At 37.9% G+C, this 14,343-nt stretch overlaps 1 protein-coding gene and 1 pseudogene across 4 annotated transcripts in view; one reads left to right on the top strand and one right to left on the bottom strand.

Moving 5' to 3' along the window:
- The window catches only part of TCP11L1 (t-complex 11 like 1), a 58,442-nt gene that overhangs the window by 3,344 nt on the left and 40,755 nt on the right, over positions 1 to 14,343 (top strand). For all 4 annotated transcript variants that reach the window (XM_090262884.1, XM_090262892.1, XM_090262878.1 and 1 more), the window contains 3 exons: positions 7,920 to 8,052; positions 10,140 to 10,260; positions 11,208 to 11,428. In XM_090262884.1, the coding sequence (XP_090119010.1) occupies positions 7,920 to 8,052; positions 10,140 to 10,260; positions 11,208 to 11,428 (475 nt within the window). The remainder of the gene's footprint in view (positions 1 to 7,919; positions 8,053 to 10,139; positions 10,261 to 11,207; positions 11,429 to 14,343) is intronic.
- Positions 9,491 to 9,900, bottom strand: LOC150017999 (NADH dehydrogenase [ubiquinone] 1 beta subcomplex subunit 4 pseudogene; annotated as a pseudogene).

The following is a 14,343-nucleotide window of genomic DNA, read 5'->3' as shown; positions in this document are numbered from 1 at the left end:
GAATGTTCCTATCTTCCTCCAGCCTCAATGACATTTCAGTTTCTCTGACGTACTCTGAGAAATGGAGGTGGAAAAGGGTATAAGGGGGATAAATAGTAATGGAAAAAAATATAACAAAAAATAAACGATTAAAGAAAAAAGAAGTAGGAGGGTGGAGTACAAATTGCATCTTTAATTAAGAGTGTTTGAAAAGTCTGAGGCAGGTTCCAGCCAGGACTGTGCTTGTGCAGGTTAAAAAAGGGGGTGGGGGGGAGGCTGTTGAATGGGAATGACTTCACCACACCCTAAGTTCATTGCCTGGGGGCTGAGTTCCCACACGTTGAGGGGATTCAGATTGCTGAATATCTGTGGTAAAGTCACTTCAGATTCCTGGCAGGAAGCAGGTCTCCTAGATGAAAGGGTGGCAGTTTCTACACAGATTCCCAGCATTTGCCCCAACTCATGTCTTTTACTAAGAATACGTAAGCTTTTTGAAGTAAGTCCAAAAATGAAAGTTCTAAGAGGTAATATCATTGTCTAAGAATGTCAGTGCTGATGTTATCTCTTTGAAGTGTAGATGATCAGTAATTCTTCATATTTGGAAGAAGTACATACATTTTTGTTTTTAAGGTGTGCTGCTTTTAAAACTATCAAAGTCCTTCCCAGGTAATTTATTAATCGACATAGTATTCTTTTTTGGTGGGGGGAGCACGTATGAGCATTTAATTAGCTTTCTTTCGTTCATGTGGCTTCAAGTTACCTGGACACAGGACTCCCCCAACACGCTTAATTTTCTTATTTTCTCAAAAAAAATTTTTTATTTATTTTTAGAGAGAAGGGGAGGGAGGTCCAAAGAGGGAAAGAAACACTGATGTGAGAGAGAAACATCGATTGGTTGCCTTCGTAGGCACCGGAACTGGGGATTGATCCTGCAACCCATGCATGTGCCCTGACCAGGAAGCTAAACAGCAACCCGTCACTTTGCAGGACACCCAACCAGCTGAGCTGCACCAGTCAAGGCCACCCTTAATTTTCTCTTCAGCTCTTCGCTGAAGAATTTGGCCTTCATGATGACAGGCTGCTTTGGAGCTTTCCCTTCCCCAGAACTTTGTAGTAGCCCGATCGCACCACATCAGTGATAGGAGCAGCTGCAGACTTGTTTTTGGCAGCATTTCCCCGTGTCTGCTCACTGATCAAGGTCCACAGTGTATCAAGGTTGACAGTGGGACAGAAGCTCTGGTTCCTCTTTAAGTGGTAAAGCCTCCCAAAGTAACCTACGTGATATTTGTCCAAGTTGATCCTGTGATGATGCAGCCACCAGCATGACCTTGGCCTCCCAGGGGCTTCCCATGTTTGCCAGTGAGGCTGTGGCTATGGCTCTTGTGGCCCCAGCTCCTGTGGCCCCAAGATGTCCACGTATTTCTCAGTCTGGATGGTGTGTCGGTGGCCAAAACAAAAGTTAACATAGTATTATTATAGCAAGCATTGGTGGACTCCAGAGAACTTGGTATGTTTCTGTTATTTTCGTAAATTTAAGATGATAAGACATTTGGAGGTTTTTGCAAAATGAAGATTAGAACAAAACTTGGAAGCCCTGGTGACAATCTTTGAATTTCTTTTTAAGAGATTAAGAACTTGGAGTTTAATAACTCCTGATGCTTGATATTGATATACCACAATGGAAATTCCATTTTCTGATAAATGTTAACAGAAATACTAGCTTAAAGAAATTTAATAATTATTGTATATATAGTAAATCTCTACTGAGTGCCTTCAAATTTTTAATCAACTTTATTGAGGTATAATTATTTTTAATCCTTACCAGAGGATATATTTATTGATTTTAGAGAGGGAGGGAGTGAGGGAAGAGAGGTAGAGAGAGAGAGAGATCAATTGATGTGAGAGAGAAACATTGATTGCTTGCCTCCTGTACACACCCCAGCCAGGATCAAACTCGCAACCTAGGTGTGTGCCCTGACCAGGGATTGAATCTGCCACCTTTTGGTATATCAGAAAACACTCCAACCAACTGAGCCACCCAGCCAGGGCAAGGTACAATTTGTATATAATAAAATTGACCAATTTTAAGTGTGCATTTTGATGAGTTTTGATCAGTACATTTACAGTTGTATCACTCACTACCATCAAATCACAGTCATGTGCTGCCAGAGCATTTCCATCACCTCCCAGAATTTTTGTGTACTCCTTGGCAGTGAATCTTCCCCCTCTTGCACCATCCTTTATCAACCACTGATCTGCTTTCTGTCACTGTGATTTTGCCCATTTTATAATTTCATATAAATAGAATCATACTATATATAATCTTTTGTATCTGACTCTTTCATTTGGGATGATGCTTTTGAGGTTCAACCATGTTTTAGCAGGTATCAATAGTTTGTTCATTTTTTATTGCTGGATAGTAATCCATTGTATGGGTATACTATAGTTTGTTTATCAATTCTTCAGCTTATAGACAGTCAAATAGTTCTAGATTTTGACTGCTATTAACATTTGAGTACCAGTCTTCATATGACCATACATTTTCAGTTTTCTTGGGTTAAGACCTAGGAGTGGTGTTGCTGAGTCTTGTGCTAAGTGTATGGTTTACTTTTTAAGAAACCAAGGGACTGTTTTCCAAGTGACTGTACCATTTGCATTCCCACTGCTTATGCTGTGTAGTAATATCTCAGTGTGGTTTTAATTTGCATTTCCTGATTATAAAAGAAAAAAAACGATCATTGTCTACCTGTGTGGAGACAAACCGAGTCTATCCTCTTGTGTTTTTCTTCTGTGTGTCACCTTTACTACTCACACAGAATACTTAACTTCTGATCACTAAATGTATGGTGTTTGTTTTTCCCCACCAACCAATTCTCTGTGATATGAGCTGGGTATCCTACACTGCAATTAAGTTCTCCACTGTTTACCTGGAGACAGCATCAGATCTCTTATGTTAAGGCCTCAGTCCCACCAGACTGTGCCCCCTCTTCAGATGCCAGTCGCAAGCCCAGGTTATCACCTGTACTCCTGACCAACCAACTGTAGATTGGGAGTTCCAGCAGTCACTCCTTGGATTCAGTTAATTTGCTTGTTTAAACATCTCACAGAGCTCAGGGAAGTACTTATGTTAATCCGTTTATTAAAGGATATGATGAAGGATAAAGATGAGCAACATGATGAAGAGATAAATAGGGCAAGGTCTGGTAGGATCCCAAGCTCAGAACTTCTGTCCCTGTGGAGCTGGGGTGTATCACCCTCCCAATGTGAATGTGTTGGCCAACCCAGAAGCTCTGAACCCCATATTGTTGGCATTTTATGGACCCCGTGATCAATTATTAACTCCATTTCTGGCCCTTCTCCCCTCCCGGGAGGATGAGGGATGGGGCTGAAACTCCAAACTTCCAGTTATGGCTTGGTCTTTCAGATGACTGGCCCTCATTCAGGGGCTATCCAGGAGCCCACTTGGAGTCACCTCATTAGAACAAGAGATGCTCCTAGTGTTCTTATCATTTAAGAAATCATAAGGGCTTTAGAAGTCTTGTGCCAGGAACCAGTGGGCAGAGACCAGCATATCCATTTCCTGTTACTTCACATTGCTGAGCATCATTTCATGAGCCTACTGGGCATTTGTGTATCTGCTCTGGAGAAATGTCTGTTCGGATCTTTTGACCACTTCTTGATTGTCTTTTACTATGTTATTGAGTTGTAAGAGTTCTTTTATATTCTCAATATAAGTCCTTTAGCAGATCTTTTGCAAATATTTTTTCCTATCTGACATGCCATTTCATTTTCTTAATAGAATAACAGAACAAAAGCTTTGAATTTTTATAAAGTTCAGTTCATCAGTTTTTCCTCTTATATTGTGAGCTTTTTGTGTCCTACCTACAGAATTTTGCCTGTGTTTTCTCCTAGAAGTTTTATAGTTTTAGCTCTTATATTTTGGTCTTTGATCCATTTTGAGTTAGTTTTTATTTATCATGTGAGATAAGTTGAGAGTCTTTTCTTACATATTGCTTTCTAATTGTTCCAGCACCATTTGATTAGAAAAACTAATTTTGCCTTATTAACCACATGTGTACTTATGTATATATGTGTGTGTCAGTCTGTTTCTGGATCTTCTGCTCTCTTCAACTGATCTACATATTTATCCTTATACCAAGAACCCATTCTTGATTATTGTAGCTTTATAATGGTATTGACATCAGTTACTGTGAGTCCTCCAACTTCATTTTTTTTGTAGGCCTGGTTCATTTTTATAGACATTTTAGAATCAATTTGGCAGTTTTAAACAAAAAAATCTTGCCAGGATTTTTGACTGGAATTGCATTTAATCAATAGATCAATTTGGCAGAAATTGACTTCTTAAATTTCTAACTGGGCTTTGATTTTGGATATGTATTATTTTTCCAATATTCATGAAACATTTTTATTATTTTTATTAATATTTTCTGGAAAAGCTTAGAATTCTGTTGCATTTTTTTAACTTCCCCTTATGTGACCAAATAAAAATTTCCACGAGATGGCATATGACCAGCTCTTAGATTTAGTTCCCTTTTTTGATGAGCAAAAGAAAAAAATAAAAGAGAAGGAAAAATTACTACTAAACTAAGATTTTTGTAACTGTTAAATGCTGTGCAAACCAGTGACATTATTTATCTCATTTTAAGCCCAGATCTTATCATGTGACATAAAATTAATATCGTCATCTTCTAGGCCAGTGCTTTTCAAAGTATGATTTGTGTGACCATCAATGTCAGCTAGAGACTTGTGAGAAATGCAGATTCTCTGGCCCCACCCCAGACTTGCTAAATCAGAACCACTGAGAGGGGGGCTCAGCAATCTGTTTTCACAAGCATCCCTCCCCCAATTCTGTTACAAGCTCTTTAGCTATCATGGACTTTATTTTTAAAACAGCTTTATTGATATACAAAAAAAAAAAAAAGCACATATTTATCATAGACTTTTAAAAAATAGGAATTATCCAGTGTTCCTTGGCTTAGAATATGTGGGGAGATTTGTATGAGAACTTTCTTTCTGGAAGATAAATCTCAAGCTTTATCAAAGGAGAGAGAGGTATGGAGACCAGTTGTGAGGCTATTGCAGCAGTTGATACAGAAGTGAAATCTACAGGATTGAATATCAAGGCAGTGGAAAGGGAGAATTCAGAAATGGCTCAAGGTTTGATATAGTGAGGCTGCGTTTTACAAAGTTCTTGTGGCACACACCCTCTGATTCCTCATGGGTCAGCTTTAGAACTCACATTCCCTCTTGGTATCCATAAGGGGTAGTGGTTTTAGTGTTGTATAAATAGTCCCTGGCATCCTAGAGTACTCCCTGCTGTTTTCATTTGGGGATATTCATTCATAGCACAGTGTTAGTGGTGGAGCAAAATGTAAGCTGCTCATGGGAGCAAAACAGGAAATCTGTTTTTTTTAAGTATATTTTATTGATTATGTTGTTACAGTTGTCCCAATTTCTTTTCTCTTTGCTCCCCTCTGCCCAGTATCGCCTCCCCTTCAGCAATCCCACCCTCCTTAGTTCATGTCCATGGGTCCTGCATATAAGTTCTTTGGCTTCACCCTTTCCTATATTATTCTTAACTTCCCCCTATCTATTTTGTACCAACCGATTATGCTTCTTAATCCCTGCACCATTTCCCCATTTCTCCCCCTTTCTCCTTCCAGCTGATAATCCTCCAAATGATCCCCATACCTATGATTCTGTTCCTATTCTGGTTTGCTTAGTTGGATTTTGTTTTTATTTTTTAGATTCAGTTGTGAGTTTGTTGTCATTTTAATGTTTATAGTTTTGATCTTTTTTTGAAATAAGTCCCTTTAACATTTCATATAATAATGGCACGGTGATGATGAATTCTTTTAGCTTTACCTTGTCTGGGAAGCACTTTATCTGCCCTTCCATTCCAAATGATAGCTTTGCTGGGTAGAGTAATCTTGGTTTTAAGTCCTTGCTTTTCATCACCTTGAATACTTCTTGCCAGTCCCTTCTTGCCTGCAAAGTTTCTTTTGAGAAATCAGCTGATAGTTTTATAAGCACCTCTTTGTAGGTAACTCTCTGCTTTTCTCTTGCTGCTTTTAAGATTCTCTCTTTATTTTTAACCTTTGGCATTTTAATTACGATGTGTCTTGGTGAGGTCCTCTTTGGATCTAACTTGTTTGGGACTCTGTGCTTCATGGAATTGTATGCCTATTTCCTTTACCAAATTTGGGAAGTTTTTCTTCATTATCTTTTCACATAAGCTTTCAATTTCTTGCTCTTCCTCTTCTTCTGGCACCCCTATGATTCAGATGTTGGCACATTTAAAGTTGTGTCAGAGGTTCCTAAGCCTATCCTCATTTTTTTCAATTCTTATTTCCTCATTCTGTACTGGTTGACTGTTTTTTTTTCTTCTTCCTTATGTTCCAAATTGTTGATTTGAACCCCGATATCCTTCCCTTCACCATTGGTTTTATGTGGATTTTCCTATGTTTCATTTCGCATAGCCTTCACTTCTTCCCTTATGTATTTGCTGTACTTATGCATATCTGCCAAGCCTGTGAGCTTCTTTATCACCAGTGTTTTGAACTCTACGTCTGTTAGGTTGGCTATCTCCTTGTCGCTTAGTTCTCCCACTGGAACCTTGGTCCATTCCCTCTTCTGGGCCATATTTCTCTGTCTCCTCATCTTGACAGGCTCCTGTGTTTGTTCTGCATCTTAGGTAGAGCTGTTGAACCTGTTACATTGTAGGGGGCGGAGTGTTAGGTATTCGTCAGTACAGGCTACCTGTTTCACCACATTGTGGCACTGTATGTGGAGGGACTGAGAGGGTACAATGCCACTTGCTCAGCACTTGTCCCTTTTCCAGGCACTTCTCCCAGTTCCGTATGGGACTGGAAAAGGGACAATGTGGGGGCCCTTTTAAACAAGCATGCTCTGCTGAGAGACCGACAGTTTCTTCCTCCACCCTAACCCCCACTGGTTTGCTCAGTCAGAGCAATGGGCTTTATTTTCCCCAGCGCTGGAACAGTGAGCTGCGCGGTCTGATCTGGTGCTGGGAGTGCTCCCCAGGTGTCCCTCTCAACTTTTTAAAATGTGTGACTGCTCTTTCCACTGGCCTGCCACTGCCACAGCTGCTGCCACCACCACACTGCGTCCTCTCCGCCCCTCCTACCTGTCTGGATATTTCTTCTTTATATCTTTGTTTGTTGGACTTCCATGCAGCTCGATTTTCTGGAACTTCTGGTTCTCTCTAGTTTTGATATAGTTGTATTCCTTCGTAGTTGTGGAGGGAGATGCAGCATGTCTCTATGCCTCCATCTTGGCCCGAAGTTAAAAACAGGAAATCTTAAATCTGATATTTCCCTTTTGTCATTTAGGATGGATAGCAGGCAACGGGATTAGAAAATAAGCCCTCAGCTTATTGGGGAATTGATAGTCTGTAAAACTTTTTCTAAGTCTCAGTTTACTGTAATCATTCTCCATTGGTCAGTCTTAGAAAAACAACACTTTAAAAAAAAGATTTTATTTATTTATTCTTAGAAAGAAGGGAAAGGAGGAAAAAAGAGAGGGAGAGAAACATTGATGTGTGAGAGAAACACCAATCAGTTGCTTCTCATGTGTGCCCTGATTGGGGACCAGACCCACAACCCAGGCATGTGTCCTGACTGGGAATGGAACTGTGACCTTTCGCTTTGAGGGACAACTCCCAACCAATTGAACTACACCAGTCAGGGCAAAAATGTGATTTGAGTATTGTAAGTGATTTCTGCTTTTAGGACTCTAGGTTAAAAGAAAAAAAAATAATATAGGTTTATTGCTTGAAATTGTCAGAACATTTTCATTTTCATAAATAGAGGCATAAGTGGTTTTGGACCACTTTCTTCTTACGTAATAGAAATTCTAATCTAGAGAAGCAACTCTCTTACACTGGGTTTCTGTTACAGCCAGTCCTCCTCATTTTGTGACAGTAGAAGAACTTCTAGAGACTGCAAAAGGAGTCACTAACATGGTTCTGGCCCATGAAATTGTAGTAAATGGAGACTTCCGGATTAAACCTGTTGAATTACCAGAAGACAGGTAAAGTGTTTACTGAGTTACTTGTTTAGTAGAATACTGTCATTTCCCAGTTCTGAAAATGTATTCTTCACTTGATGTTACCATATTCAAATACACCTCTCCTTAGTATATTGTTGCTAAAAATATTCCTCTACCAAGAATTACTAGAGTTTGGAAGGGGATCGAAGGACCACTAATCCTTCAAAATGTAAACAAAAAGTGTGGAAATCTCCCATGGGAGTCCTCCATGTTAGCTTGTCCATTTTCCATAGGACTTAGCTGCCTCGTACTGTTTTCATCGCAGTGTTGCATTCATTTCTTGTAACTACCACATTGTACCGTAATTGTTGGTTTCCTTGTGTTCCTTACTGCGTTGTAAGCTCTACATAGACAAGGACTGTGCATTATTCTCTGTATCCCTAGCACCTGGCAAATAATCATACTGAATCTAACTATTGATTGTAAGGTGCGCCTTTTAAAATGTATTGTCATAAGAAAGGAAAAACATTGCCCATTATAACTGTGAAAGTGCTGTAGAAAACGTGGGTATTCTCTTAAGAAAGGAGGAGGAATGGCTGCTAAGTTGGCAAGCTCTAGTGTCTCCCACAGCAGGCTTCTAAATATGACTTCACAGATACCTCTTATGTGTTCTGCAAAGAGAGTACATTTTCACATCAATCATGAAGAATTACTTGTTTTGCTCTCATGATATAATTACTAGTTTTAATGAGGTGTTATGATATAGTTTGGTACATCATTAAGTAGTTGTTTTATATATCACATGGGAATAGGACATTTTTAGGAAATAGAGTCCTTTAACCTATATACATGCTAAATTGTTATTTTAAGCTATTTTATCATACATACCTTAGGAAACTTGATGGTATCAGGAAACTGAAAATTAATAGCTCTGAATTTTCCAATATTCTTTTTATCATATGGCACTGTTACATGCTATTAATTGGACTAATGCCGTCTGTCAAATTTGTTGAAAGTTATTCTTTCCATTGAGGTACTTATGGAAATAAATCACTAAGAATAAGGTGTGTGATTTATTTAAGAATATCTGGTAAATCTTTCCTTTACCAAATTATTTTAAAAATATCTCACCCTAAACCCATATAATTTGTGTTTTTGAAAGTTATTTGATAATAGTTAAAAACTATAAATAACTCGAATGTCCACCAACACAAGAAAGATGAATAAAATGTGATATATCCATTAATGGGATATTATTCAGTCATAAAAAGGATCAAAGCACTGATATATTTACGAGTGAGATGCTTGAAAGTATTTTGCCTAGTAAAAGAATCCAGATGCATAGTCCATACCCTGTACAATTCCATTTACATGGAACATCCAGAAAAGGGAAATCTATAGAGACAAAAAGTAAAGTAATAATTTCTTGGGGTTGGGGGTAGCACTGGGCAGTGACTACTAATGGGCACAAGGGGTCTTTTTAAAAATGATATATAGTCATCATTGCCAGAGTTAATGAGATGTTAAATGTTCCATCCAGTTTTTCTTCCTGGATAAGCTTTTCTTTCCTGTCAGTTTTTAAAATTAATACAGAAGAAGAGGGGCCCAACTCCAATAAGAGCTCCTAAGAGTGAGGTTGGGAGTGGGTCTGAAATTGGAATAGATGGTTGCTAATCTTGCAGAGGTCCAACGAATCAAAGCAGGATCTTTGATGGGCCCTCGACAGCTGGAGTTGTTGTACTGAAGCAGATACTCCCTTTTAAGCCAGAGTCCTATGGCCAACAGCTTGACTTGCACCTTCTGGGTTTCCGGAAATACGTTATATTCAGCTGGGTTGAGGTTGGAGAGCAAGGTGGCCAGGCACGATGGCTTGTACTCAGGGAATGCCATCTTGGGAACTTGGTGCACAACTCGGGCACGAGGGGCCTTATTGGAGTGACACAGTGTTTTAAAGTTGGGTCGTGGTGATGGTTGCGTAACTTGATAAACTTACTAAAAATCTTTGAACAGTGTGCTTAAAACAGGTGAATTTTATAGTATGTAAATCATAGTTCAAGAAAGCTGTTTTAAGAAAGTGATTTGAGCCTCAAATATTTTTGTTTTTGCTTTTTTTCTGTTTTTGCCTCCAGTTTGGAGAAGAAAGTAAAGGAGATTGTACATAAAGCTTTCTGGGATTGCTTGAGTGTCCAGCTAAGTGAAGACCCCCCAACATATGACCATGCCATTAAATTGGTTGGAGAGATCAAAGAGGTAATACGAAGAACAAATTGTGGTGCTTTTCTGGGGTGTTGGGAATATTCAGCCTCTCTGTGTTGCTAAGCCAGAAGACTAAAGAAATCGAAGGATCGAGTTAAATTACTTGCCAAATGTGGATTAAGAGTATTTTTGACTTAGTGCCCTTTTGAAAATTTCAAACAAGCTATGATAACCTGAAGGCATTCCTTTGTAGACAAAGAAAAAGTTAGTATTTTAAAAAGCAATTATTTAAAGAAAACAATTTAGGCCCTGGCTGCTGTGGCTCAGTGGATTGAGTGTTGGCCTGTGAGCCAAGTGTCGCTGGTTCGATTCCCAGTCAGGGCACATAACTAGGTTGCATTCCAGGTCCCCAGTTGGGGGCGCGAGTGAGAGGCAACTACATAGTGATATTTCTCTCCCTCTCTTTCTCCTTTCCCCCTCTCTAAAAATAAATAAACAAACAAATAAATGTTTTAAAAAAAAAAAGAAAAAAGAAAACAATTTATTTTATGAAATATAAGTGATTTATAAACATTTTAATAGGTATGGACACGTTCCATTTTTGATGGCCAAAAAGTGATTCAGCCTGTGGAATAGAGACGACTGTAAGTGGAAGACAGGACTGTATTTGCAATACCTTTAGCAATAGTATCAAAGAAGAGATGTATCTGGGAAAATTGGCATCTGTGGTTGGTTCATAGGCTCTTATTAATTAATGTGTTTTTTTTCTCTCACTTTTATTCGTGTTGTATCCAGTTGATTGCTACCTAGAGCTTAAACGAAAACTTAAATAGCTAGTCTAAATGATGTGTAGACATATTTGTTGTATAAGAGGTTAAAATATGCAACGTTATAGTAACAATTTGTAAGCCCTCATTTGGGTAGATGTTAATTCCTTTATATATAATCAAAAGTGATACCTAACTAAGAAACTGATTAAACTTGGCTGTACTCTTTTGCAGACTCTCTTATCTTTCTTGCTGCCTGGTCACACTAGACTGAGAAACCAGATTACAGAAGTCTTGGATCTGGATCTGATAAAGCAGGAGGCAGAGAATGGAGCCCTAGACATTTCCAAGCTGGCAGAATTCGTTATTGGCATTATGGGGACACTGTGTGCGCCTGCTCGAGATGAGGAAGTTAAGAAACTAAAGGACATTAAGGAAATAGTGCCCCTTTTCAGGTATGAGAATTGTGTTAATCACCTTAAATGCACCAAAAACAGCATATTTTTAAATTTAAACTTTCTTAAGTATAGATATTCATGCATTTAAAAAAAATTAAAAAGCAAACTTTATAAAATATAGAAAGGTTGAAAGAAGGCAAAGGTTCACCCATAATTGTACCACCAAAAGGCACAATCACTGTTATTATGATGATATATATATTTTAGTTATTTACCATTAACATTTTTTTGAAAAATTCCAAACCTACAGAAAGTCACCAAAACAGTGCAATTAACATTCATATATCCTTAATGTAGAGCCACCCGTTTTCAACATTTTGTCAGTTTGCTTTCTTTATATATATATGTGAGTATGTATGCAGGTGTGTATATATTTTTTTCTCCTGAACCTTGTGAGGGTTAATGGCAAACATTGTGACATTTCATCCTTAAATATTTCAGCAAGTATCTCCTAAGAATGTAGACATTCTCCTACATAACCAATATACAAACAAGACATTCAATAAATTGAGCATTAATATAATTTTATTAAGTAACATATAGTCCACATTAACTTTCATCAGTGTTTTGTATGTTTATATTTAAATATATGAAATTGTGATTAAATTTATATGATTTTTATGCTAATATGGGCAAAGAATTGACATGATGCTGCCTGGGACTTTTTTAAAACCATTTTTATTGTATTTTTTCCATTACTATTTATCCCCCGATATCCTTTTCCACCTCTGCCCATCCCTCTCACCCCACCCTGCTGCAATCACCACATTATTATCCTTGTCATGAGTTCTTTTTCCTTTTTGCTTGATCCTTCCCTCACCCCCCTCCCACAGCTGCCAACATCCTCTCTCTATGCGTCTGTCTCTATTTTGCTTGTTAGTTCAGTTTGTTCATTAGATTCCACATATGAGTGAAATCATGTGGTATTTGTCCTTCTGTGACTGGCTTATTTCACTTAGCATAATATTCTCAGGGTCCATCCATGCTGTTGCAAAGGGTAAATCTTCTTTTTTATTTTTTTATTTTTATTTTTTATGGCTGAGTAGTATTCCATTGTGTAAATGTCCCATGGTTATTTTATCCACTCATTTACTGATGGACACTTGGGCTGCTTCCAAATACTGGCTATTGCAAATAATGCTGCAATGAATGTAGGGATGCTGATATTTCAAATTAGGGTTTTGGCTCTCTTCAGATAAATTCCCAGGAGTGGAATCAATGGGTCATAATTTTTTGAGGTAACTCCATACTGCCTTCCACAGTGATTGCACCAATCTGCAGTCCCACAAACAGTGCAAAAGGGTTCCCTTTTCCTCATATACTTGCCAGCACTTGTTTGCTGGTTTATTGATGATAGTTGTTCTGACAGGTGTGGGGTGATAGCTCATTGTGGTTTTAATTTGCATTTCTCTGATGATTAGTGAGGTTGAGCATCTTTTCATATGTCTATTGGCCATTGTATGTCCTCTTTGGAGAAGTGCCTATTCAGGTCCTTTGCCCAATTTTTAATTAGAGTGTTTGTTTTTCTGGTGTTGCATTTTAAAAAATCTTTATAAATTTTGGATATTAACTCTAATCAGATGTATCAGCAAATTATTTCTCCCATTCATGGGTTGTCTTGTTATTTTGTTGATGATTTCCTTTGCTGTGCAAAAACTTGTTAGTTTGATATAGTCCCATTTGTTTACTTTTTCTTCTGTTTCCCTTACCTGAGGAGATATATCTGAAACAGTATTGTTTCGAGCAATGTTAAGATTTTACTGCCTGTCTTTTTTCTAGGATTTTTATGGTTTCAAGCCTAACATTTAAGTCTTTAATCCATTTTGAATTTATTCTTGTGTGTGGCATCAGAAGGTGGTGTAGTTTCATTTTTCTGCAAGTATCTGTCCAGTTTTCCCAGCACAATTTATTGAATAAACTATCTTCAGCCCATTGTATGGGCTTGCTTCCTCTGTCAAATAATTAATTGACTATAAAGGCATGGGTTTGTTTCTGGGCTCTCTAATCTGTTCCATTGATCTATATGTCTGTTTTTATGCCAGTATCATGCTGTTTTGATTACTATGGCCTTATAGTATAGTTTGATATTAGTTAGCGTAATTCCTCTAACATTGTTCTTCTTTCTCAAGATTGCTGTTGCTATTTGGGGCCTTTTGTGGTTCCATATAAACTTTTGAAATATTTGTTCTAGTTCTGTGAAACGGGTCATTGGTATCTTGAGAGGAATTGCTTTGAATCTATATATTGCTTTGGGTAGTATGGACATTTTAATGATGTTAATTCTTCCTATCCATTAACATGGTATGTGCTTCCACTTATTTGTATCTTCTTCGATTTCTTTCTTCAGTGTCTTATAATTTCCGAGTTCAGGTCTTTTATATCCTTGGCTAAATTTATTCCTAGGTGTTTTATTCTTTTTGAAGCAATTGTGAATGGGATTGTTTTCTTAATTTCCCTTTCTGATAGTTCATTATTGACATATAAAAATTTATCTAATTTCTGGATATTAATTTTGTATTCTGCTACTTTACTGAATTCGTTTATCAGTTCTAGTAGGGTTTTTAAAAATATATATTTTATTTATTTACATTTAGAGGGGAAGAGAGGGAGAAAGAGAGGGAAACATCAATGTGTGAGAGATACATTGATCTGTTGCCTCTCCCACGCCTCCGACTGGGGACCTCGTCCACAATACAGGCATGTACCTTGACTGGGAATTGAACCAGCGACATTTTGGTTTGCAGACCGGCACTCAATCTGTTGAGCCACACCAGCAAGGGCTCAGTTCTACTAGTTTCTTGGTGGAATCTTTAGGGATCTCTATGTAAAGTATCATGTCATCTGCAAATAATGACAGTTTTACTTCTTCCTTTCTAATTTGGATGCCTTTTATTTCTTTTTCTTGTCTGATT

This window comes from Furipterus horrens, unplaced genomic scaffold (assembly GCF_987537825.1).
Source record: "Furipterus horrens unplaced genomic scaffold, mFurHor1.1.pri manual_scaffold_2, whole genome shotgun sequence".
NCBI lineage: Eukaryota > Metazoa > Chordata > Mammalia > Chiroptera > Furipteridae > Furipterus > Furipterus horrens.
Note: the sequence above shows the minus strand (reverse complement) of the source record. Positions and strands in the feature narration are given on the sequence as shown.